This window comes from Boleophthalmus pectinirostris, unplaced genomic scaffold (genome assembly GCF_026225935.1).
Source record: "Boleophthalmus pectinirostris isolate CB_2022bp ecotype Guang Dong unplaced genomic scaffold, ASM2622593v1 HiC_scaffold_6, whole genome shotgun sequence".
NCBI lineage: Eukaryota > Metazoa > Chordata > Actinopteri > Gobiiformes > Gobiidae > Boleophthalmus > Boleophthalmus pectinirostris.
In genome coordinates this window covers 6,783,268-6,808,007 of record NW_026571447.1, presented here as the reverse complement: position 1 = coordinate 6,808,007, position 24,740 = coordinate 6,783,268, and the positions used below count along the sequence as shown (strand labels likewise).

At 40.5% G+C, this 24,740-nt stretch overlaps 1 protein-coding gene across 1 annotated transcript in view; it reads left to right on the top strand.

The window, feature by feature from the left end:
- Nucleotides 1-7,782, top strand: part of crppa (CDP-L-ribitol pyrophosphorylase A) — a 61,159-nt gene extending 53,377 nt beyond the window's left edge. The window contains exon 10 of the mRNA XM_055164036.1: nt 7,173-7,782. Within this exon, the coding sequence (XP_055020011.1) occupies nt 7,173-7,277 (105 nt within the window). The 3' untranslated portion in view covers nt 7,278-7,782. The remainder of the gene's footprint in view (nt 1-7,172) is intronic.
- The last annotated feature ends 16,958 nt before the right edge of the window (nt 7,783-24,740 follow it).

Below are 24,740 nucleotides of genomic sequence, written 5' to 3'. Positions count from 1 at the left end.
GGACTCAGCCGGTAGTGAGGTACAGCACAGAAACAGAATTTCTCTAACAATTATAAATAAACCTCTCTAAAACAAACTTGAATCAAGTGTTGTAAATCAGATTTTCTTCACCAACTGCTGAAGTTCTGGCATAAAGTTGCAGTATGTAGGGGGGGGGTCACATTCTGTTTGAGAACATGGTGATGAGATTGCATTGCTTGGAATGTCCCACAGTGCGACATTTGATATCTATTACATCTAGAGTGTACTTAATGAAAGGAACTGTATGTAAGAATTTTTTTTTTAACCTGACCTCAGAAAAGAGGTAAAAAGCCTTGATAACAGTTCAAATGATGATTTATTCTTAATTACAAAAATACTGGACATGATTCCCCATTTCTTATTTGATGCTTTAGTTTTCAAGATGACTGTCCAATCAGAAAGCAGAATGACCCTCACATGAGTCTCTCATTTGTGTTGCCAGTTTCTATACTGAAATTCAGATTTTAAAATCAAAAGCTTCTCTCTGATCTGAATGGTCACTACCTAAACCTCAGCGCCTGCAGACAGTCATGAATCAGTGCTAGTGCAGCCTTTGCAGCTCACCGAGGGAATTTTGGAGGTTCTGAGCTTTCACATGAGACATGACCTGTCCATAAACTGAGAATGAGACAAATGTGTATGTCACCTGCAGGTTAAGGCTGTGGGAACCCAGGTTCACTTGTGTTCAGTTATCACAACTACACACAGCTCCTTTTAAAACAACAAGACTGGAACAGGTCTAAACAAAAACCCAACCAACAGAAGCTCAATCTTTGAAAGTAATTCTACTGCCCCCTAGTGGACTCTGTCAATATGACTTCATAGGGCCACTGGGACTTTTGCTCATATAAAAGAATCCAGCAGTAATAACATTGTAAATCTGCTTAGGCACTTCTCGTGTGACCCGCAGCCCTCTCTCCAGTCTTTCCACAGCTCATGCCAGGCCTCCATAATGACTTTTTCTGTTACACGCGCTCTTATTGGCACTAGATGAAGGAAAACTCAGCCTTCTGAGCAGCAGCCGTCCCCAGGGGCAGACGGCGTGCTAATTGTCCCCGTTTTAAGGCTCCTTTTTTGGCCTCTAATGTTCATATTCAAAGGCAGAATACTTGTGTGGCTGTGGTGCTGTGGCTCATGGAAAAGGACTATTTTATTTGGAGTATGTACACAGCGAAAAGGTTATGTTATGTACATTAGGGCTGGGCGATATGACAAAAAATTTACCACTTTCTGTGCATGTGTGTCTGTGTGTGCGCAATTTGATTTAATTTCTGGCCACATTAAACTAAAAAAAGATCTTCCAATATTATTTCCTGAATGTAAACGATACAGTCATTCCATTGCAGAACATATTATGTGCTAGATGACAGATTTCTTCCTTTAAGTCTGCTCAGCTCCCAACTAGACCCATTGATTTAAAGACACAGTATGTAACTTTTTATACAAATTGACTGGAATAAAACATCTTTTAAATATTACAAAACCCCGAAAAGCACAAAAAACAAGTAGTAAACAAACACGAACATGCGAGTGACGAGTATCAGAAATAAGAACTCATGGGCTCTAATCATTTTTCATAAAGCCAACAAGAGTCAGACCTGGAAAAAACAGCGTGAAAAGATAAATCCTGTAATGAAAAATAGAGAATGTCAGGACATGAAAAAAAAACATTATGGCCTCACCTTAAACCCAACCCTAGGAAGTCAGCCATGTTGGATCAAAAACACTTCAAATTTGGTCCAAAGAAACAAATCCCATGTGTGATTAAAGATTATGAATTTGATTTTGGATAAGAGGTTGGGCGTGGTCATGTTTTTTCAGGAAAGAAGAAGAAGAAAAAAAAGAAAAAAAAAAAACTCTTATAAACATTATCAGTTTTGAATGGACCCAATGAAGCATGTATACAGATTTATGAGCTGAACGCAGTGACATGCAACTCAAGCTACTATCTTAGAAAATGTCTCTAGCACCTACTTGAAATTTCATTTTTAAAAATTCATGTCACAAAGTCACATAACTCAAATTTCTCTGTATTTGTTTTTCCAGCAGCTTCTTGCTTCAATAACCCACTTTAATAAAACATGTTTCATATTTCCCAGATTCAAATCTAAAAGCAGAACTTTGATCCCACTCGCTGATCGTGACTGTCTCTCTTTGGTCTTTTTGTGGCTGCCAGGCAACTTAAAGCTGCACTATGTAACTTTAGAGTTGGGGGTCTGTCACCTGCTTGTTTCTTTAGATCTATCACATCTCTGCCTGGAATGTTTCACAGTATTACATTAAACAGTTTTACTTTACATTTATTGTGGTTGTAAGGCTCAAAAATACCTAAAAAAAAAAAAAAAACAGTGAGCGAGAGTCGCCTCTCCACAGATCTTACCTGTAACTTGGTCAGGTTTGGTCTCCATGAAGAGAGAAAGGTTTAATATCATACTGTGAAACATTATAGACCAAGCAATAACATCTACACAGAGAAAAGCATTTGACGGACCCTCTACTGGAAAAGTTCCACAATGCCTATATAAGGTTATACTACTAATTTCACTGTTGAGATCATTATATTTAAAGGGATAGTCTGGAATTTTGCACATAGGACTTCATTTCCTAGTGAGCCAGAGTGTTAGAGATGTGTGGAGACATTTTTAAAATATTCCATCCAGTCCTTGTATTTGCAGAGGTCGCTGTTACTAGGCTAGTGCATGTCAATGGCCATAGTTAGCCTGCCACCCACTCCACAAAACACCTAAAACAAATCTATTATTACACCAGACTGTCCATGTGAATGTCTGTGTTGACAGAATAATGTTTAAAATAAAACTAAACTTTCATTGCATGATTTATGGCATGTTGAGGGACTATTTTCTCATATATCAGTCCGCCGCTGCCAAGCTTTCTATCGGGAAGTACAACTCGCTGCTGCTGCTTAGACATAAATCCTTCAAATGCAAGGTTGTTTTTTCTTCTGAAATTATTCTGTCAACACAGACATTTACATCGACAGTCTGGTGTAATAATAGATTTGCTTCGGGTGTTTTATGGAGTGGGTAAGACTGTTTTTAGTGGCAAGCTAACTATGGCCATTAACATGCACTAGCCTAGCACCAGCGACCTCTGCAAACACAAGAACTGGATAGAATATTTAAAAAAGTGTCTCCACACGTCTTCAACACTCTGGCTCACTAGGTCCTATGTCCAAAATTCTGGACTGTTCCCTTTAAGATTTTTGCAAAAACATTCACACTTATTTTCCCAATGGGAAAACATTTATTAGGTTTAAAATTTTACTTTTTCGTTGCAAATCGATACCTAGAAAAAAAACTCCTCCAGGCTACACATAAGTAATTATCTGACAAATATAAGAAAACACCTTTATTTTGATGAATTTAAAAATGTGTTTCTTATGTGTAAAATGTGTAAAATGTGGATAAATTTTGACTAGAATTCTCCCTAGCGTAATGTCATCAGTGTTTGAACTCTATTTTCTGTCATTTATAACACATTTTTCAACCTTTCCCCACAAATTGCTTCTTGATTGGTGTAAAACTATCATTTATATTTACAATAGTCATAATCCATCCAAATTAAGTCAAAATTAAAGAATCATAAAAATCTCTCATAGGCACTTTCACCATTAGTTGTGGTTTTTGACGCCTGTATCTGTCTCCAGTACTCCCAGCGTTCTACAGGATTCGGCGCAACTTTCCCATGATCCTTAGCACGGCTCTTGGGTGGCATCGCGATCGTCCCATTTATCATTCTGTACCAAACACAAGCACCCTTTGTGATTTTTGGCGTGCGAATCGAACGTGTGCTTTTAGATACCAGCGCGAGGAATGCAGCGTGATTGGTGATGGGGTAAACAAGCGAGTAGCTGTAATCAGGAGAAGCTGTCTCTCCCCCGGACCGATCAGCGATGAGGCATGGGGCTCACGGACGAATATTTTGGTTGCATTTTGTTGACTGCAAGCAGATGTAGCAAGTGTCTAATCAGAGGAGAGTACTAGTCACGCTACATACCATCGACGAGAGACACGTTACACAGGCTTTACACTATTAAACGTTTTAATCAAATGTGCTGTGGAGCTTTTCTGGTGGGAACACAACCTGGAGATGTTGTTGCTTTAAAGGAGCCCATGATACGCTGTTTTCTGAGCTTTGTTTTAATGTTGTTTCCTCACCACAAACAGACCTGGAGTTGTGTTTTGTTTCACCGACACATGACACAACACTCAAATCCTGCATATTTAGGCTGAGTTCTTCTCTTGATCTGAAAATACCCTGTTCCAAAAGACTCCACTGTGTTTTTAGACTCTGGTAATGTCCATTGCTGGGTAAAGCATAGCTGTTAACTGCAGCTTGATGACATCACAAGGTGGAACAGGGCATTCTGAGCTTTTGAGATGTAGATAGACTCATAATAAAGGGTTACTCAAACATCTGTGAATGAAACAAAACACAACTCTACATTTGTTTTTGATGAGGTAACATTATAACTAGAGCCCGACCGATATGGATTTTGTTGTGGCCGATATGAAACCGATATAATGTGAGTTGGAGCTGCCGATAGCCGATATAATCACCGATATATTTAGTGATGTAAAAATTCACTGTAAATCTTGAATTGATAAAAAAAACTTAGGTTTGGCTCTAGTGGATTCTAAATTGGGTTTATTTAGGCAACATTTATTGTTATTTTGACTCTTTACATCATATTTACATACAGTAGATTGGCCTAATGGCATTTTTTTGCATCACATTCTAGCTACTAGTGATGGGTATTCCAGTTTTTTTTTTTTTTTTTTTGGAGAACCGGCTCTTTTGGCTCGGCTCACTAAAGCAGCTGGCTCTTTCAGCTCCCAAGCGACTCTTGAGATTGTTTTGTTGCAAGCAGGACTAAACCAGAATTGAACCAGGACTGAGTGTCGGGACTCGGTTTCTATCTCTCTCCTGCACTCGAGCCCAAGATTAGTCCTGGTTTATTCATTTTATGCTGAACTGCAGCCAAATATGCACTTTTTTTTAATCCTGTGCACACGCAGATTTCTGAAAGTTTCGTTTTCAGCCGCTGCTCTTGTCAAACTACGGGTCTACATGCGGCATGAAGAGAAAAAGTGAGAAAAAGAGAAAACACGGCTCCCAATAAGAAGCACCCGTTGTTCGCTCTAAGAGCCGCTTCGATCGCGAACGACCCATAACTCCTAGCTAGTAAACTATCGCTATTAGCCTTTAGCCGTAAATGCTGCGCACCGCGGTAGTTAATTATATGCATAAATGTGGATCATTCACACGTCTATTCACAGCTCATTTACATATCAATGCAGGTCCAGTAGCAAATATACGGCCAATGTAGTCACTTTACAATAGACCAATAGAAAACAGCCTGTTTATGTGTGGAGAGCTACAGCAGCTAACCGCTAACAAAACCTAAACTAGCTTCAAAGTCGATGTATTTCCAACACTCACCGCTCACACAGGCTCCTCCTCACATCACAAATCTGCACTAATAAATATCCTTTTAATCCAGACTCAAACCGATTGTCCGAAAAAGAATATAATCTCAGTGTTGCGCACCGCTGCGGGTGTAAACAAACACACGCGAGTGAAGTGACGTCACTCTGGTGGTGTGTTCAGGGACAGTACGGACACAGACAAATTACACCGCAGATACATACTGATGCGGAGCCACATATTAGGACATTTATCTGTCTGTAAATTGGATTAAATGAACATAATGTAGAGAGTCTAAGATTTATAACGAGGTATAACATGCCCACGTGAAATATCGGCCCATATCAGCAAGCATATCGGCCGATAGCCGATATGTCTCCAGGTGCCCATATTGGCCGATAATATCGGCCAGGCTCTAATTATAACATTGCTTAAAGCTCATTAAAATCCTTTTTGTGTAATATAGGACCTCATAGGGAAATCTGTCCCCTGCATTTGACCCATCCCTCAAGGTCGCCGGGTACTTCAGGAGCAGTGGGACCCATCTCCAAATCTTGAGCTAGTCTTGGTCAGGACTCCCTTAATAAAGCCTTCATTCAAAAAGTCACATAATGCCCCTTTAACACAACTCTCTTTCAAGTATTCAAGTTATTTGTTTTAAGGAGTTTTTAATGACTCAGTTGAACAGCACATAGCAACATCTCAACACGGTTTTATGAAGAACTCCAGAATACAACACATGAGTCTGTGACGCAGAGCAGACGGCAACTCAAAGAAAAACCTCAGAGCCACGAGCAAAACCACTGAAAGATGGAAACCAGGACCGTCTGTGCCGCAGACCCTCTGCAAACCCACTGCAGACCCGCGACAGACCCACTGTAGACCCACTGCAAACCCACTGCAGACCCGCGACAGACCCACTGTAGACCCACTGCAGACCCACTGCAGACCCACTGCAGACCCACTGCAGACCCACTGTAGACCCACTGCAGACCCACTGCAGACCCACTGCAGACCCATGACAGACCCTCTGCAAACCCACTGTAGACCCACTACAGACCCACTACAGACCACTGCAGACCACTGTAGACCCACTACAGACCCACAGACCCACTACAGACCACTGCAGACCACTGTAGACCCACTGTAGACCCAATATAGACCCACTATAGACCCACTACACACCCACTACAGACCACTGCAGACCCACTGAAGACCCACTGCAGACTAATTACAGACCCACTGTAGACCCAGTGTAGACTGTGAGGCAAGAGTCAGGGTAGAGGCATTACAGTGCAGTGTGCAGAGCTGTTCACACACATGTTGCGTGTTTTGTTTTTTTATTTTGGATATTTTTATTGACTTAAAAAGTGGGCTTGCATTTCCACAAACTTGACTCTTACTTGGCCTGGGGATTGCCTCCTTCTGCTTGTCTCCATTGTCTACGTGCTCGTCGGTGATGTGGTGGTTCAGGGTGTGGCACATGTGTGGTTAATAGCACCGCAGCACTGTGCCTTTGCTTCACAGCCTGACCATTTACCGAATGACTATGATCCCCATTTCAGGTTATAACTGTCCTGTCAAATAAAGCTTTTGTTCAAAAATACACCTGGAACAGTGATGTGCAGTGTCGTGAAAAGGGCCTGTAACTGAGATGACTCATGTGATGTTGTTGAGTCTATAACTCTGTTTGTGTCTCTTAGGATCCAGAGAGCTGGGAGAGGTCAGTGTCACGGCTCGTTGAAATCACATCAACTCTGATCCAAGACCGGACGCCCGCCCTGACGGGACAGCTCCTGCAGGCCTGAGGAAATATAAGAACCCTGAACCAGGAGAGAGAGAGGACCCCAGCCCAAACCACAGCCCCCTGCACCAGGAGAGGACCACACTGAGGGGCCTCTGTGGGACTGCTCCTGCAGGCCTAAAACAGGGGGACCTAAACCTTTAAGGCTGTGACCCCCAAAATAAGTGTAGCTCAGCTCCTGCCTCGTGACGCACTCAACTTAAAGGTCCAACACCTGCAGTTCATGCAAATGTATCAGCGCTATGTCCTGCAGCAAACTGAAGGCCTGTACACAGCACACAGTGTCCACACATGTTCAGTGTGTTTCTGTTTACTTCAGCACTATGCAGCATTAATCATGTGTGACGTAACGTCATGTTCCTGAAAGCAGTGAAGCTAAATAACATTTTATTATGCTTTAATCCTCCCTGCTGTCTTCAGCGCTCAGACTGGAAAGTGAAAGAACAATTGCTACACAAACCATGAAACCATGCCATGAAATAACAGGACAAGTGACTGTAAGAATAATATGGGAGCAGTACGACTGAATCATGTAAAGTGAATATATTTATCTTGTGTCTAAATAAACATCAGTATTTTCTTAAACATTCTTAAACAGCCCTTTTGGTGACTTCTTTCCTAAAAAGAATGTACTTGTGCTTTTATTGCCTTTGTCAGCTAACACAGTGTTTCAAACTGGGAACGTGCTTTGTGAATTGGGCCAATAAATAAGAATAATAATATATTCCAGATGTAGCACCATTGACCATTTGCTTTCATTGTTTTCTTCAAAATAACTTTTCAGTTGTCTTGTCTTTCTCCCCAGTTTTGTCTCACATCAGTGATTAGGAAAAGCGCCTGCGTTTGCATGAATATTTATATAAATTTGCTGCCACCTCGTGGACATTAGTGAAACATCCGGACATGTCAGATGTGTACACGATTCATCCACTGGAGGGCACTGTTAGACAGTTACAAACAAACCCTAGAGTTAACAGGTTCAGTTTGTGAGGTCAAACTGTACATGTTTTAATGTGATCAGACAGAGGTGACAGGGACAGTGACCCCTTCACCTCTTGTATATCACAAGTACATTCCACTACATTGTGACTTTTATTTCTATGTATCATTACAATGAAAACAAAAACTACATTATCACAGAGTAATTATTAGATCTGGAGCTGTTTGTGCAATTATTAAAAGTTAAATACAGTTCAGTTTAGTTCTCTTTATGCATGAAACATATTTTATAATACAAGATAAAAATAGCGTAAATAAAATCACACAGGGGACATGTTAAACCCGAGCATATAGTGTCTGTATGAAGGATTCTGACACTTAAGATAAGAGATAAGATAATCCTTTATTGTCTCTCATGGGAGACATTTGTCTCGGGACACGAGGTCACACACTTTAACACAGAGCGACTCTTCCTGGAGACCTTGAAAACAAACAAGGCCCAGGTCAGAGGTCACCACGGCTACGGAAGCTGCTGTAGGCCAAGCCAAAGATGACACAGTCAGGCCAGAGGGCAGGGCTGTGCTCATCCACTCACCGTGTGACTGTGTGCAGAGGGCTTTTGGGATCATTAAAATTAGATTTACAAGACAGATACTAGTTTGATGGTTTCATTTATTTTTTATTTAATTAAATTTATTTTTGGAGCCCTACTGAGGATGTAGATTATTATTTTTTTTTTTTAAATATACAATACAAAAACACAGCTGTGACAAAATATTGGCCTCAATTCAGAAATTGCAGGAAGTTGTATTAAATTGTCAGTGGCTCTGGAGTTTTGACTTTTAAAATAAATCTGTTTAGTGTCTTATTTTTTCCATATTTCATATTTTTTGGAATTTGTTAGTGGAGATAGAAAATAGTTTTTAATAATTCGACATACAGTAAAAAATGAAAATAATGACATAATGGACACATAATTTAGCTTGAAATAATACAAAAAACTGTAAAATAAATCTAGATTCTAATTCAGATATCAGATACTTAATTTAACCAAACTTAAAGGGCCCATATTGAACTATTTTCTGATCTGATATGATGTGGTTTCCTCATTAAAACATGCTTGTGAGTTGTGTTTTTGTTAGTTAATCTTTCAAATGTAAGTGTGTAATATAGAACTAAAAGAAACCTCAAATAGTTTTTTCTAGTCTGGTAACTCTGGTAAATTATAAATACATGTTTTTAATGTACTTCTGTATTCACAAGGCTCTACTTTTTGTGGTGTATGGATATATTGAAAACAGAAATCAGATTGTGCAGTGGAAGTTGATGAGGGGGGATTACAGCGTGTCCAGTTGGGACAGGAGCATGTGATAATCTCGTGATAAGACCAAATGTCCTGCTGTGACATGTATTTGTCCGAGTGGTCTCAGACTGGTCCCAGGCTGGTCTTTCCCATGAACAGGCTCTGATCCAGACTTCACAAGACTCCCACCGGTCCCCATAGTCCCCCTGTCATCTGGGACAGTCCTCACTACATGGCATCACACGAACCTAAGATACAACTGAAGTCCTGAGAGACGACATGGACAGATATAGAGACTGAGACTGAATCAACTTTCAGAGCTTTTAACCATATTTATAGTTGTATCCCTTCTCGTTTACCTTCATGAAGTTGTATTTGGACTGATTTGTGCATGTTTGAGGAATCTTAAATTGTTTATTTTCAAGATGCCATTTTGCCGATCAACCCCCATTTTCCCTAGCCTGATTCGTCAGCCGGTTTCACTTGGTGGAAACCATGTGACCTCGCAGCATTAGGATTTGTTCGCTCGATGGTAGGCAGGTATTTTTTTATTTAACAAAAGCATATTTGGTCATGACGTATGTAACACGCCAAATCTCGTAGGAAGAAGGGTAATAACGTCTTTCCCCTTGATAAAATTCACCAAACATTCTCTTTGTTCCGGCTTTAAATCCTCGATCTCGGGAATCGTTGCAAACACAGAATGTCTGTCTTCGTCTACATCCATCTCGACCGCTTTGTTTACTATTGTGCTGTACCACAAAAGGTACACAGACAGGCGCGACGATTTGACGTCATGGCTTCACAGCTCTTCATTGATTGGCCGGTGCACTTCTTGGGTTCTTGCAAAGCGTCTAGTGTATTCCGATTCCTGACCTAATTGCTGGAGGGAAATGAAATTGAGCGGAGGCACTAGATGGTGCCAGCCTGGCTACATTTTCAGTGCCGTTAGTATGAGCCCAGTGCTCTTTATTTACTTCGTTCTCCAGTTTTATTTGCTTAACCTGTGATATACATAGGATTCAACAGCGTCACGTAGCCATTTTGGTACAAATGAAAAACTCGTCATCTGTAGACTTGTTTATTTAATGAAGTCTTTTTAGATGAATATTGCAATTTAAAATGTCCAAATTCTAACACGATGATCCACAGGTGTCATAGATTCTAACTATACAGCAGACACAAGCACAATTGGCTCTATTCATGCTTACGTCACAAACCAGGAAGACTTTTGGAAACTTACGACGACAACTTGGGCTCGCCGAGTGACTGTGATCAAACCCACTGAAGTAAATGTGATCAGCTGTAAAATGAAGACTGAATACGCATGTGCTGTTTGGAATCATCTTGAATTTGGCGCCTCGTCTCTTCTAATCACATGTACTCAGTGGACTTGGAGTTGTGTGTCAGTGGGGAAATGATGAAAACTGAGGTATAATTGGAATTGTTGATTAGCCGAACATAACGGGACCCTACAGTGACATGTAGATGAAGAAAACTGAGACATTTTCTAATTTTTCCTAGATTTCAGACTTACTACCACGAACAGAACCTACCGGAAGTTGTCATCGTCTTTCTGGTTTGTGATATAAGTATGAATAGTGCCCATAGGTCTTCTTTAACCAAGGCTCATTTCTCACGATGACATATTCACTTTTTATATAAATTGACATGGGTAAATTATTCCAACATATATTTTCTGTAAATCTTTAATTGTGCAAAAACAGATTCGCACTGCAGTTCTTTGGAGCTCCTGGATTTTTATTTTAATAACACCACAATGTGACTGTTCTTCTGACGTGAACGGTTCAGTTTCACACCTGTTTTATACATGGGCCCAGGTGTTCTGCACAATTTTTGTCTGTCCAGCACGCAGTCGCAACTTTAACTGGATGTGCATGTTTCTATCTAACATTTCTGTAAATCTTTAAAGCATGTTATAATGTTAGATTAGATTACTACACAAACAAACCAAAACGATAAAGAATGGCTTAGGCTACGTTCAGACTGCAGCTTAAAGTGACCCAAGTCCAATTTCTTCACCTCTAGGCTCCTGTATCTGATCTTTTAATGACAGTCTGAACGACACAGATCAGATTTTTTCAAATGTGACCCAGGACACTTGGATATGTGCTCCTGAAACCGATACATATCTGATCTTTTGACATGTGACTTCAGTATGAACGGTCAGGTCGCATTCATCCCACCTACACGTCAGGCGCAGAGTCTAGTCAATGAAGGGAAAGCGAGGTTAGCGAGTTAATTAATATCTGAGGGGATCGCTGTATTTAGGTCAAATTGGAGGAGTCTTATCGGAAATAGGTGGTTTTTGAAATGAATGTCAAAGAAATGTCCGAGCTCGGCTACAGGCAATGTCAACGAAAAAAATAAAGAGCCTGCGAGAAAATACAAGGAGGCTAAAGACTCAAACAAACAAAGCGGCTGTGGATGTGTAACCTGTCCATTTTACGAAGAACTGGACTCTATTTTAGACTTCTGTAAACCCTGAGCACAGTCGCTGCGTTTAACGTCATCGTGTCCTCCGATGCACATGCGGGACACTGTTGGGGCGTTTAAAGTTCACACTGGAGATCACGTACAAGTCATATTTAACTGGAAATGTGAACGACCTCGCAAAAAAAATCGGATTTCACAAAAAAATCCAAATTGAGCATGAAGCAGTCTGGCCGTAGCTTCAGAGAACACTTTTAGACACTCCAAAGACACTTCACTTTGCACTGTTCGTTCACTGAAGCCAGAGCTGCCTTGGATGGAGGAGACTATCGGAAGTGCGGCTGCCAATCTGTGCCAAGTGTCTTGCCTAAAAACACTAGAACAGCCTGTACTTGAACCACTGCCGCCCCGTGAATTAGTGTTCCCAGCGGTCTCCCATCCAAGTCCAAACCAGGCCCAACCCAGCTTAGCTTCAGAAATCCGACGAGAGAAGAACGAATTTTCGAGAAGGTACGGTCAAATTCTTTCTGTAAAACGCTGTCCTCTCCAAACAACATAATATAATTTTTATGGGAAAGAACCTGCTAACCCTGTAGTTTAAACCTCTACAAACACAAAATGCATTTGTTTTTCAGTTCATATTCCAGTCTTCTCTCAAATATTAAGACTCCTGAATGAGTAAAACGCGCTCTGGGAACGTAATCCAATTTAAATTACGATTTCTCCTCCAAAATAATTCATAGTTATTCGATTTTTTCCAATCCTTTTAAAGCACCACCAGTTACTCACACACATTCGTACCGGCAAATGAGCTGACGCGGCTCGCCAAAGGACGCAACAAAAGCAAAAGTGTGAACCTTCCTACCTGGGGTTGTTGACGTACAGGCACGTTTTCCACTGAGCCCCTGCCACCCCTGTCTGCAGTTTTCACTTTCATTCAGTAATTCAATAATTCAGTAATAGTCCCAGTCCAGCCTCGGTTTGTGAGTCCCCAGCTCCGCCGCTCTTCATGTGGTGCCAGAGCTTTGGCCTCCGGTCCTCTGGCCTGGACCCGGCGTCTCCAACGGCAACGACTTCACCACTCTGACTCATCATCTGGGCGAAAGAAGGAAAGGCAAGTTATAAAGTACTTTCACAACATTTTTGAAGTGACTGCTTTAAAAAAAAAAGGTCAGTCGCAGCTGAACTTATGTCGCCTTAACTTAGACTTAGACAAACTTTATTGAAAAAATAAGTAATAAAATATAAAATCTGAGCTGTGTACAAGAGGTCGTAAGAAAAACAGTGCAACAGTGATATGATGATTGACAGGACATAGGATTATCGACATAAGGGTGAGTTGTACAGTTGTAGGGAGTATTATCTCTTACATAAGGGTGAGTTGTTGTACAGTTGTAGGGAGTATTATCTGTTACAGAAGGGTGAGTTGTTGTGCAGTTGTAGGGAGTATTATCTGTTACTTAAGGGTGAGTTGTTGTACAGTTGTAGGGAGTATTATCTGTTACTTAAGGGTGATTTGTATAGTTGTAGGGAGTATTATCTGTTACTTAAGCATCAGTTGTTGTACAGTTGTAGGGAGTATTATCTATCCCTCTATAGTCTGGTGCAGTGGGTGAGTTGTGGTACAGTTGTAGGGAGTATTATCTGTTACTTAAGCATGAGTTGTTGTACTGTTGTAGGGAGTATTATCAGTCCCTTTATAGTCTGGTGCAGTGGGTGAGTTGTTGTACAGTTGTAGGGAGTATTATCTGTTACATAAGGGTGAGTTGTTGTACAGTTGTAGGGAGTATTATCTGTTACTTAAGGATGAGTTGTACAGTTGTAGGGAGTATTATCTGTTACATAAGGGTGAGTTGTTGTACAGTTGTAGGGAGTATTATCTGTTACATAAGGGTAAGTTGTTGTACAGTTGTAGGGAGTATTATCTTTTACTTAAGGGTAAGTTGTTGTACAGTTGTAGGGAGTATTATCAGTCCCTTTATAGTCTGGTGCAGTGGGTGAGTTGTTGTACAGTTGTAGGGAGTATTATCTGTTACATAAGGGTAAGTTGTTGTACAGTTGTAGGGAGTATTATCTTTTACTTAAGGGTAAGTTGTAGTACAGTTGTAGGGAGTATTATCTGTTACATAAGGGTGAGTTGTTGTACAGTTGTAGGAGTATTATCTTTTACTTAAGGGTAAGTTGTTGTACAGTTGTAGGGAGTATTATCTGTTACTTAAGCATGAGTTGTTGTACAGTTGTAGGGAGTATTATCTTTTACTTAAGGGTAAGTTGTTGTACAGTTGTAGGGAGTATTATCAGTCCCTTTATAGTCTGGTGCAGTGGGTGAGTTGTTGTACAGTTGTAGGGAGTATTATCTGTTACATAAGGGTAAGTTGTTGTACAGTTGTAGGGAGTATTATCTGTCCCTTTATAGTCTGGTGCAGTGGGTGAGTTGTTGTACAGTTGTAGGGAGTATTATCTCTTACTTAAGGATGAGTTGTACAGTTGTAGGGAGTATTATCTGTTACATAAGGGTGAGTTGTTGTACAGTTGTAGGGAGTATTATCTCTTACTTAAGGATGAGTTGTACAGTTGTAGGGAGTATTATCTGTTACATAAGGGTAAGTTGTTGTACAGTTGTAGGGAGTATTATCTTTTACTTAAGGGTGAGTTGTTGTACAGTTGTAGGGAGTATTATCTTTTACTTAAGGGTGAGTTGTTGTACAGTTGTAGGGAGTATTATCAGTCCCTCTATAGTCTGGTGCAGTGGGTGAGCAGGAGTGTTCATGATGTAGAGCAGTTTGTCCAGTGTCCTCGTGTCCTTCACTGTGACAAATGTCCTCAGCTCACAGACGATCACATGATTTACAGGCCGGGAGCCAGGTCCACCCCTCAGGATGTTTTTTGCTCCTTTTTTTCACTATTATTTCCTGTTATCTTATATCTTGGGCCATCACGAGTTGATAGGGACCAACCCCAACTCGGCCCCATTTGGTCTCAGGGCCCAAAAAACACAGTTTTTAAGAAAAGCTATTTGCAAAATTACGTAACTGTAAATATTAAAGTACTGTAACTGTAACTATTATGGATCAATTCAGTCAATCCGCCCAATGTCACGTTTACTGGTGCTGCTCCCCCAGCAGACCACAGGGAAGTACAGGGTGCTTAATATAATGCCTTACTACATTATTGGCATCAGATTATTACGTTATCGCTTCAGACATTTTCTTACATTACAGCAAATTATTACATTTTTGGCTTTGTTACATAAAAATATTATGTTATAGGCAGTTTTTACATAATTGGTCATTATTACATTATTGGCTGCTACAATTCTGCTTAAAAATGACCAAAACATGAAGAAAATGTGACTATACTGACCCTAATGTCAGTCATGGAATAGTTTCTACATAACATTTTTCCTCAATAACACACTCGTTTCACAATTTTATTATTACCAACCACCAGTGTTGGGAAGGTTACTTTTAAAATGTATTCCCCTACAGATTACAGATTACACACACCAAAATGTAGTTTGTAACATAATCCATTAAATTACTTAAAGTGAGTAACGTAATCTGAATACTTTGGATTACTTGATTTGCTGTAGAGAAGCAAAGATGAGGATATAGTAACATAAGATGTTTTGTCTGCTAAAAGTCAATAAAAAAGCCCAAACTTTACTTAACCAAATTAAAAATATTATTGATAGAAGAGGAGGAGACACAGACCGCACAGCATGGTTTAGTCCTGTTAAATCCTGGTTTAGACCTGGTTTGGAGCTGGTTTAGAGCTGGTTTAGTCCTGGTTTAGTCCTGGTTTAGACCTGGTTTAGTCCTGGTTTAGTCCTGGTTTAGACCTGGTTTAGACTTGGGTTAGTCCTTGTTTAGACCTGGTTTAGTCCTGGTTTAGACCTGGTTTAGACCTGGTTTTAGTCCCTGGTTTTAGTCCTGGTTTAGACCTGGTTTAGTCCTGGTTTAGTCCTGGTTTAGACCTGGTTTAGACTTGGGTTAGTCCTTGTTTAGACCTGGTTTAGTCCTGGTTTAGACCTGGTTTAGTCCTGGTTTAGACCTGGTTTGGAGCTGGTTTAGAGCTGGTTTAGTCCTGGTTTAGACCTGGTTTTAGACTGGTGGGTTTTAGTCCTGGTTTAGTCCTGCTTTAGTGCTGGTTTAGACCTAGTTTATACCTGGTTTTAGACCTGGTTTAGACCAGGTTTAGAACTGGGTTTAGACCTGGTTTAGTGTCCGGGAATGAGTGAAATTACCGAAAAAAAAAAAAAAATAAAAATGTGAAAACAGGAAAATCCCGCCGTGTAATCCATTTATTTCAACAAAGTAACTGTAATCTAATTATCACTCACTGAAACAGTAACTGTAACTGAATACAGTTACTCATCATTTGTACTCTGATTACTTAACTCAGGAACATGTAATCCGTTACTCCTCAACACTGCCAACCACCAGTGGTTGTCTGGATGTCCCAATAATTTTTATTTTGAAATTCTGGTCACCCTATGCCAATGTTGAAATCGATTCGCTTGATTATAGTACATAGCTAAAACGGAGGGGAAAGAGAGTGCATTTACAGTATATTGCCTACATGGTCTGAGAGGTGATTGGTCGAGAAGCAAAGATCGTTTCTGGTTGAATTTACACTAAAGTCCATAATGTTAGCACTCACCCCACACAACCCTTCCCTTTAAAACCACCCCGTATGACTTGTCCCGCTCTCACACACTTTGTACTCGTGTAATCCTCCAAGTAGCTCCACGCTCGGACGCCGTTTATTGATCCCCACCAGGCCCGCGGAGCACCTAATTGGCCGTTTTGGATCCGACCCGCCACCCGCGCCCTTCCCGCCCCGCCACCGCCAGCCCCTTTCCACAGAGCCGGTCCTGTGCTCCTCCGCGGCGCTGGCCCTCGGGAGTCCCTCATCATTGGGCGTAACAGAACACCGCACTGACCGCCGCTGAGGTCATTTCCTCTCGCTTAAGACCAGATATTAGCGCGGCGCGAGCTAGTGCCAGAGCGGGACCGAGCTAATCTAATTAAAGGCTGAAGGAGAGCGGAGCCTAGCCAGCGACACTTCCCCCTTTTCAGAAACGAGGCACCACAAAATCCAGTGTGGTAACGTCTGTGGGCCTAATGCTTCCGGACCTGCAGACAGCCGGCCAGGGAGATGTATGTTATAGGTTATATATATATGGTACACACAGGCAGAAATAAAACAGGAATAGCAGTGCGGTAAAAGCGTAGTAAAAGTAAAAGTGTTTCCCAATCGCAGGACTGTGGGTACGAGCTCGGTCTATGGAACAATAAAACACCGGACGCCACCAAACTTGGAGCTTGGATTTTTCTGATTTAATATAAACGGTGTGTCCAAAAAGAACAGTCACCAGTATTACATTACATTTAAAGGTTTTATATTACACACAACCAGTGCTGGGGAGTAATCAGAGTACAAATTATGAGTAACTGTATTCAGTTACAGTTACTGTTTCAGTGAGTGGTAATTAGATTACAGTTACTTGGTTGAAATAAATGGATTACATGACGGTATTTTCCTGTTTTCACATTTTGGGCTATATCCCTTGTTGTGGAAAAAATTATATATGTCTTGAAGATAAATAATGAATCCATTTGCGAAGCCCGATGAGTTTTTGGAATATAGACCAAGGTTTATTCTTGTTACAGCAGATATGGACAGGGCCTAGGCCTGTTCCGGCCAAAGCCCAACAGCCTCTCACCACCAGCAGTATCTCACATGTCTCCATGTCTGCCCCCATCTCTCTCTCCCCATGTCTCTCCAGAACATTTGAGCTCTCAGTATTTATACAGAAATACAAGTTGCATACATATCAATTCAGAGTGACTTTGGTTTCAGAGGCTGGTGCTAAATGAACATACAGTTGATGATAACAAAAGGCTTCCTGAAGGCGGAGACAGTTGTGCCTGAGGAACCTTTACACATGTTAATGACACTGGTCTGGGTTTCAGGTAGAAATCACATTCATTTACCCAAGACAGATTGAGGGAAATCTTTCCACAATCTAAAGTTCTATCACACCCTTTTTTTTTTCTTTTTGGTAAATCCACTCATTGCCAGACACTAAACCAGGTCTAAACCAGGTCTAAACCAGGTCTAAAACCAGGACTAAACCAGGACTAAACCAGGACTAAAATCAGGTCTAAAATCAGGTCTAAACTATGTCTCAAACAGGATTTAACAGGACTAAACCATTTTGCTTGGACGTGTCTCCTCCTCTTCTATCAATAATATTTTTTATTTGGTTAAGTAAAGTCTGGGCTTTTTATTGGCTTTTAGCAGACAAAAGATGTAAAGATTTCCTCGTCTTTCCTACTTTACAACAAATCAAGTAATCTAAAGTATTCAGATTACGTTACTCACTTTAAGTAATTTAATGGATTACGTTACAAACTACATTTTGGGGTCTGTAATCTGTAATCTGTAGGGGAATACATTTAAAAAGTCACCTTCCCAACACTGCACACAACTGACTCATGTGAGCTTTAAGTCATGTTAGAATCTTGTTTCCTTCTCAAAAACAGACCTGGAGTTGTGTTTTTCTTTGTTTTGTTCACACGTTTGAGCAAAGTTGGGGCCAAGTTGTTGTTTTGCAAATCTCAAATAAGTCTCAGGTCTTTGACCTCAAGTCCGAGTCAAGTCCCAAGTCAAATACAGGCTAAAGCCTAAGTCGGGTCACATGTCACTGGCCCATAAGTCCAAGTCAAGTCCAAGTCGTCTGCTTTGAGCTTCAAGTCATTTCAAATCTTTAAACCAAAGTACCAAATATAGCTTAGATTTTAGCAATTTATATGGATTTTAAACTAAATTGTTCTTAAAAAGGCATGGTATATTTATATATGAGTATTTAGAGCAGGGGTCACCAACACAGGTACCCGCGGGCATCAGGTCGCCCACAAGGACTACATGAGTCGCCCGCACGCCAGTTCTAAAAATAGCTCAACTCATTAGTGTTTATTATACAGGAAGTTTAGACAAGCAATTTAGATGCAAATGAGCCATGTGGTTTTAAGTTTTGTTTCTGTAAAACGTAAACAAATGTGGCAAAGCTGCATTAAACACATTATAATGTCAAACGGGCTGATGTGGCTCTAGAGTGGTTATGGTTTATATGTTGTAAAGTTGAGTTTATTTATACAGAAGATTTTAAGTAAGAATCTGCTGTAGTGTAGAACTTGTACAATAGTGTTTGGAAACGTGGATCTGTGCAGTGTCCACTGGTGAGGAACCTCCCGAGCTTCCAATGCTAAAGGAGCTCATAGTTGTTTATATATTTTGCTCGTTTATTAAATATATAATTTTTGCACTTGCACATTTGTCAGATTATGTCAAGAAACCAGGATAGTGCATTTATAAGCGGGATACTGATGTGCACGTAAACGCACTCATAGAAGAAATGATGATAATTGCAAACCTAACCCTAACACTTAAAAATGTAATAGTCACTGAGATGAATAAAGTTAAAATGCTGAAAAATTGTTGATAATTATAGTAAGAAATCATTAATGTGATCAGTGTCTTCACTTAGATGATTATCATGAATCATTATTAATAATGTATAACTAAAGGCAAACTGAGCACATTTGTTATTTCAGTATCAAACCAGTAGCTCTTCATATGACTCAGTGCCCATGAAGTAGCTCTCAGTTTCAGAAAGGTTGGTGACCCCTGATTTAGAGAGTATGTAAGAGCTATAGAAATGCACATTTTTCCTTTTTAAATGTCTTAACAAGATCTTAGTGTGATTACAGATTATTTTAGGCTATGTTCAGACTGCAGCCTGAAGTGACCCAAATCCGATTTTTTGGCCCCTATGTGACCTGTATCTGATCTTTTAATGACAGTCTGAACGACACAGATCCATATTTTTTCAAATGCGACCCAGGACACTTGGATATGTGCTCCTGAAACCGATACATATCTGATCATTTGATATGCAACTTCAGTGTGAACGGCCAAAGTGCATTCATCCACCTACACGTTATCAACAAGCCACAAACATCACTATTCTGCGCTGAAGTAGGCGAAAATTGTTAATGAACTCCGTGTCACCACTCACCACTCTTGGCTACATCTCCGCATCCACATGTTCCTTTCAATGGACGTCGCTGCCGCTGCCCCACAAAACACCACGGCCAAAAACCTCGTCCTTCTCCTTCTCAATCTCCTCCTTAAAACAAGTAAGTTGTTCATGTTCTGGCTCCGGTACAAGAGGAACTTTAAAATCTCCAGTTGCTTAATGCTGTTGTCCATGTTTGGACAACTTCTGTAAACACAGAGACGCTCGCTGCGATTGACATCGTCGTGTCTCCAGTGTCACATGTGGGACACTTTCGGGCCGTTTAACTGTTCACACTGGAGTCACATACAAGTCGCATTTAATTGGAAATGTGAATGACCTCGCAAAAACATCGGATTTCACAAAAAAATCGGAATTGAGCGTTAACCCTGCAGTCTGAACGTAGCCTTAGTGTCATTACGGTCAGAACAGAAAGAATTCTGATTTAAAAGTGCTTAATAACAGATATTTTGTCGTGTAGTCTACACTGAAATAGAAGAATCATTTTCTATGTAGTCCCCTCTGTTTTACTGTACTGTATATTACTGTATTGTACTCTATATTACTGTACTGTACTGCATATTACTGTAGTACATTTGAGGATACCACATCACAGTACTTCAGTTACAGCCAAAGTAACAAATAGAGAAGTAGGAGGGACATGTTTCAGTTTGTTCCTGTAAAATTCAGCACAGCATGTAGCTAATCTAAAGAGAAAAGTATTTTCTAAAAACATATATTTTCAGGAGAAGCATCTCAAGTCTTCTCAAGTCCAAGTCGAGTCCCAAGTCTTAGTCCATTTTCAAGCCTCAAGTCCTAAAAATAGTGACTCAAGTCCAAGTCATGACTTGCAAGTCCCCACCTCTGCATTTGCATAACCTTTAATTATTACTGTGTCTACATCTCCAAAGCTCAAAATGTCATGAAGCGGGAATTTCAAGTGAACAGCTCCTTTTACCTTTTGTTTGGTGGCAAAGTGGAACGCAGCGTTTTCCATGCGAGAGAAGAACTAAAGGCTGTGGGTACGCGGAGCCGGTCTATGCAACAATAAAACGCCGGATGCCACAAAACTTGGAGCTCGGTTTTATATGATTTATTATAAACCGTGTGTCCAGAAAAAAACGTCACCAGTATTAGCCGGTGTTTTTGCCAGACTGTGTCAAAACGCCCAGTCAACACAACACATGGTCTACTGTAAACACTCAGAGCAAGCCACGCCCCCAGGTTACACCGATGACGCCAAGCAACAGCCACACAGAGGGCGCAAGAGTCGATAATAGATGTATGGGCTTTAAAAACACAGAGGACAACCTGCAGTCTTAGACCTCTCCATCAAACCTGTGAAATCCAAACCAAACGATAAGAGCAGGTTTTAGAGGTGACTGACTTTGCTTTTTTGCTCTCAACACCTGCACCATCTTCTAAAGCTTTAAAAGTGTAACTTATGGTAACTTCACCTGCTTGTTGCTATGGATATGTCATTGCTCTGCCTGGAATGTTCCACAGTATGACATTAAACAGCTCTGTTTATGCAATTACAGCTCAAAAATACCTAGAAAAACAGACATTCTGACTGAGCGGGGTCGCCTCTCCACAGATCTGACCTGTAACTTGGTCTGATTTAGTCTCCATGAAAATAGAAATGTTTAATGACAGACTGTGAAACATGTCTGTCGTTGTGTCCTTAGGCAAGACACTTCACCCACATTGCCTAGTATAAAAGTGGTGTGTGCATGAGTGTTGGTGGTGGTCAATAGTAGCTCACCACCACCAAGAGTGAATGAACAATGAACTGTAAAGTGCTTTGGGTATCTTGAAAGGCGCTATATAAATGCAATGTTTAATTAATAAAATCATTAATTAATTCCAGACAAGGCAAGAACATCTCCATGGAGAAACGCGTCTGAGGGATCCCCCACCGGAAAAGTTACACAATACACGTTTAAAACAGTGGATGTTTTACGGTCAGTCATATCACTGTGCTTAACACAATTACATTTTAACATTAACAGGCTACTGGTTTAATGTTTAACTTCTAACTTCAAATAAATGTAGTTAATATGATTAACTGAGATTCAGGAGCAGGACCACGCCTCAGCCGCCCTCTCCTCTCACCAGCGAACCACAACTCACCTCGACCACGCCTCGAATTTCCCAGAAGCCTGTATGTAGCAGCCTTTCCCATCATCCCTGTTTGTCTCGGCTAAAGGGTGAGGTATAGTTCTGCGTCGACTCAACGCGCACTGCCGCCGTTGCCTTGTCACCGTTTTTGATTTATGGATCTGCGTCAAGGTCTGTGCACCGCAAAGTAATTCACTGCCAAAACGCTAGGGGGCGACGATATCTGTCCATTCATATATACGGTCTGTGTGTATGACCCACAGACGTATAATCTCTGAAAAGTTTAACATGAACCATCTCTAATGCGATAAAAGCACAGAACAGACTCATTAGTGCAATATCCCTCTGTCACAGAAAGAACATATATATTCCACTGAGAGAAGCTGACCGTGTACCAGGAGCGAGCTGTTATATGAGCGCTTTGTTTATGCAAGTTAGCCATGCGGTTTTAAGTTTCGTTTCTGTAAAATGTAAACAAATATGCACAAAGCTGCACAAGACACATTATTTCTCAATGTATATTGAAAGAAAGGAAAGCCGACAGGCAATGTATACAGAGCGGTGGTACAGAGGACTAATCACAGCTCTTCGTCTGCGTCGCTTCCCCTGCTGTCTGCGGCGTTTTGACGCATACAGTAGTTAGAAAATTTCGGAGGTGCACGTCGGTTGATGCAGAGGCTCTGTGTAGGGGGTACATGTCGATGCAGATTCTCTGTGTTGTGACGCAGAGGATTTGACGCTGGACCGTAAATTGGCCTTAACTCAACCCCACCCTCTTATCCCCTATTTTGTCTTTCAGTCATAAGACGCCTACAAGGGGGGTCCCGTTCCGGCTGGGCCAATTGTAGATTGAGACGGAGCCCCCACCTAGAGCCTCAACCCAGCCATCTCTGCCCTGCTTCGTACATTATCAATAAACTTTCTTCGCACTATGCTGTCGTTGGTGTGGTCCTAGCTAGTGAACCTGTTCTTATATTTGTGTGTATGGTCAAGGTGCAAGTGTTACATTTGCTTTTTATGTGACTTGTTTTCGTCCTATGTCCTGTGACAAATTTTTACATACAGTATTTACACTTTGAATGTTCATTAATATGTGCTGTCTCTTTCCAAATAAATAAAATAAGAAAAAAGAAATAAGGGCTATTGGTTTAGAATAGTTGTGAATAAAGACTCTACTGATATAAACATGTGTCCCGTAGGACTCTGACATAAAGTCATTGTTTCATTCACTGTTAAACTGTTGTGTCATTATTGTCTAACATAATGTCAGATTTAAGAAATGTTTGTTTACATGCCGTTAGCATTATGCTAATTTTGGCGCTAATTGTTACGTAAATAAACTGTGCACAACACTGCTACACAATGTCATGTTTCTGTAAAGAGGCTCTGGAGTGACTCATGTGTGGTCAAGTGGTTTTGTGTCCCCAGAACAGCCCTGATGTTTCACAGTGATGTTTGGAGTCTAATTCTAACTCTGCCTCTGGAAATGCTTTGGAGTTAATGTATGGATCAGAACCAGCCTCTAGAACAGGAGTCTCCAACCTGCAGCTCGGGAGTTACTTGAAGCTCTGCAGCCTCTTCCAAGTAGATCAGCAAGGGATTTATGAATTACATGGATTGTGCTTGTAGTGGAGAAAGGCAAAGACAAGATATAAAAATAAGTTTAAATTTAATAAAATCCCCCCCCCCAAAAAAAAATAAATAATATATATATATATATATATATATATATATATATATATATATATATATATATATATATATATATATATATATACTCAAATTAGGTAAATCATTAACAAAAAGCTGGGTCCAACTGGGGTAACTTAAATCAAACTGAACAGAACAAAACTAATCCAACCAGACAAAGAACAGAAGTGTTTAAATACATGAGGGCCAACTAAAACTGAACACAAGAGGAGAGAATTACACTAAATAATTAACTAAACCTACTTAATTAATCAAAGTGACAAAAAGGCAAATAAGTATAATACAGAAAATAATAAGTGATAATAAAATGACCTTAAAACAAACTAGACAAACTAACAAATTAAATAGTGTTCCCCCCTTTGTTCAGCGTGGATGGTCTCTGCCAAGCGTCCTCCGTCTTAGTCAGGCTGGCGCCACCTAATGCCTCTGCTCAATTTAATTTCTCTCCAGTGACTAAATCAGGAATCAGAATACACTAGATGGTTCGCAAAAACCCTGAGAGTGCGAGTTCAGGCAGCAGCCAATCAGCGAAGAGCCATACATTCTGTGTTGGCAATGATTCCCGAGATCGAGGATTTAAAGCCGGAACAAAGAGAATGTTTGGTGAATTTTATCAAGAGGAAAGACGTTATTGCCCTTCTTCCTACAGGATTAATCTTAAAAGTTAGTCCTGTTAGCGGCGCATTACATATGTCAAAACCAAACAGCAGGAATTGGTTAAATTAAAAAAACCTACAGTCAAGCGAACGAATACTAATGCTGCGACGTCAGACGGTTTCTACGAAGTGAAACTGGCTGATGAATCAGATTACCGCTGTCTGGCCACTCAAAAAAACAAACAAACAAACAAACAA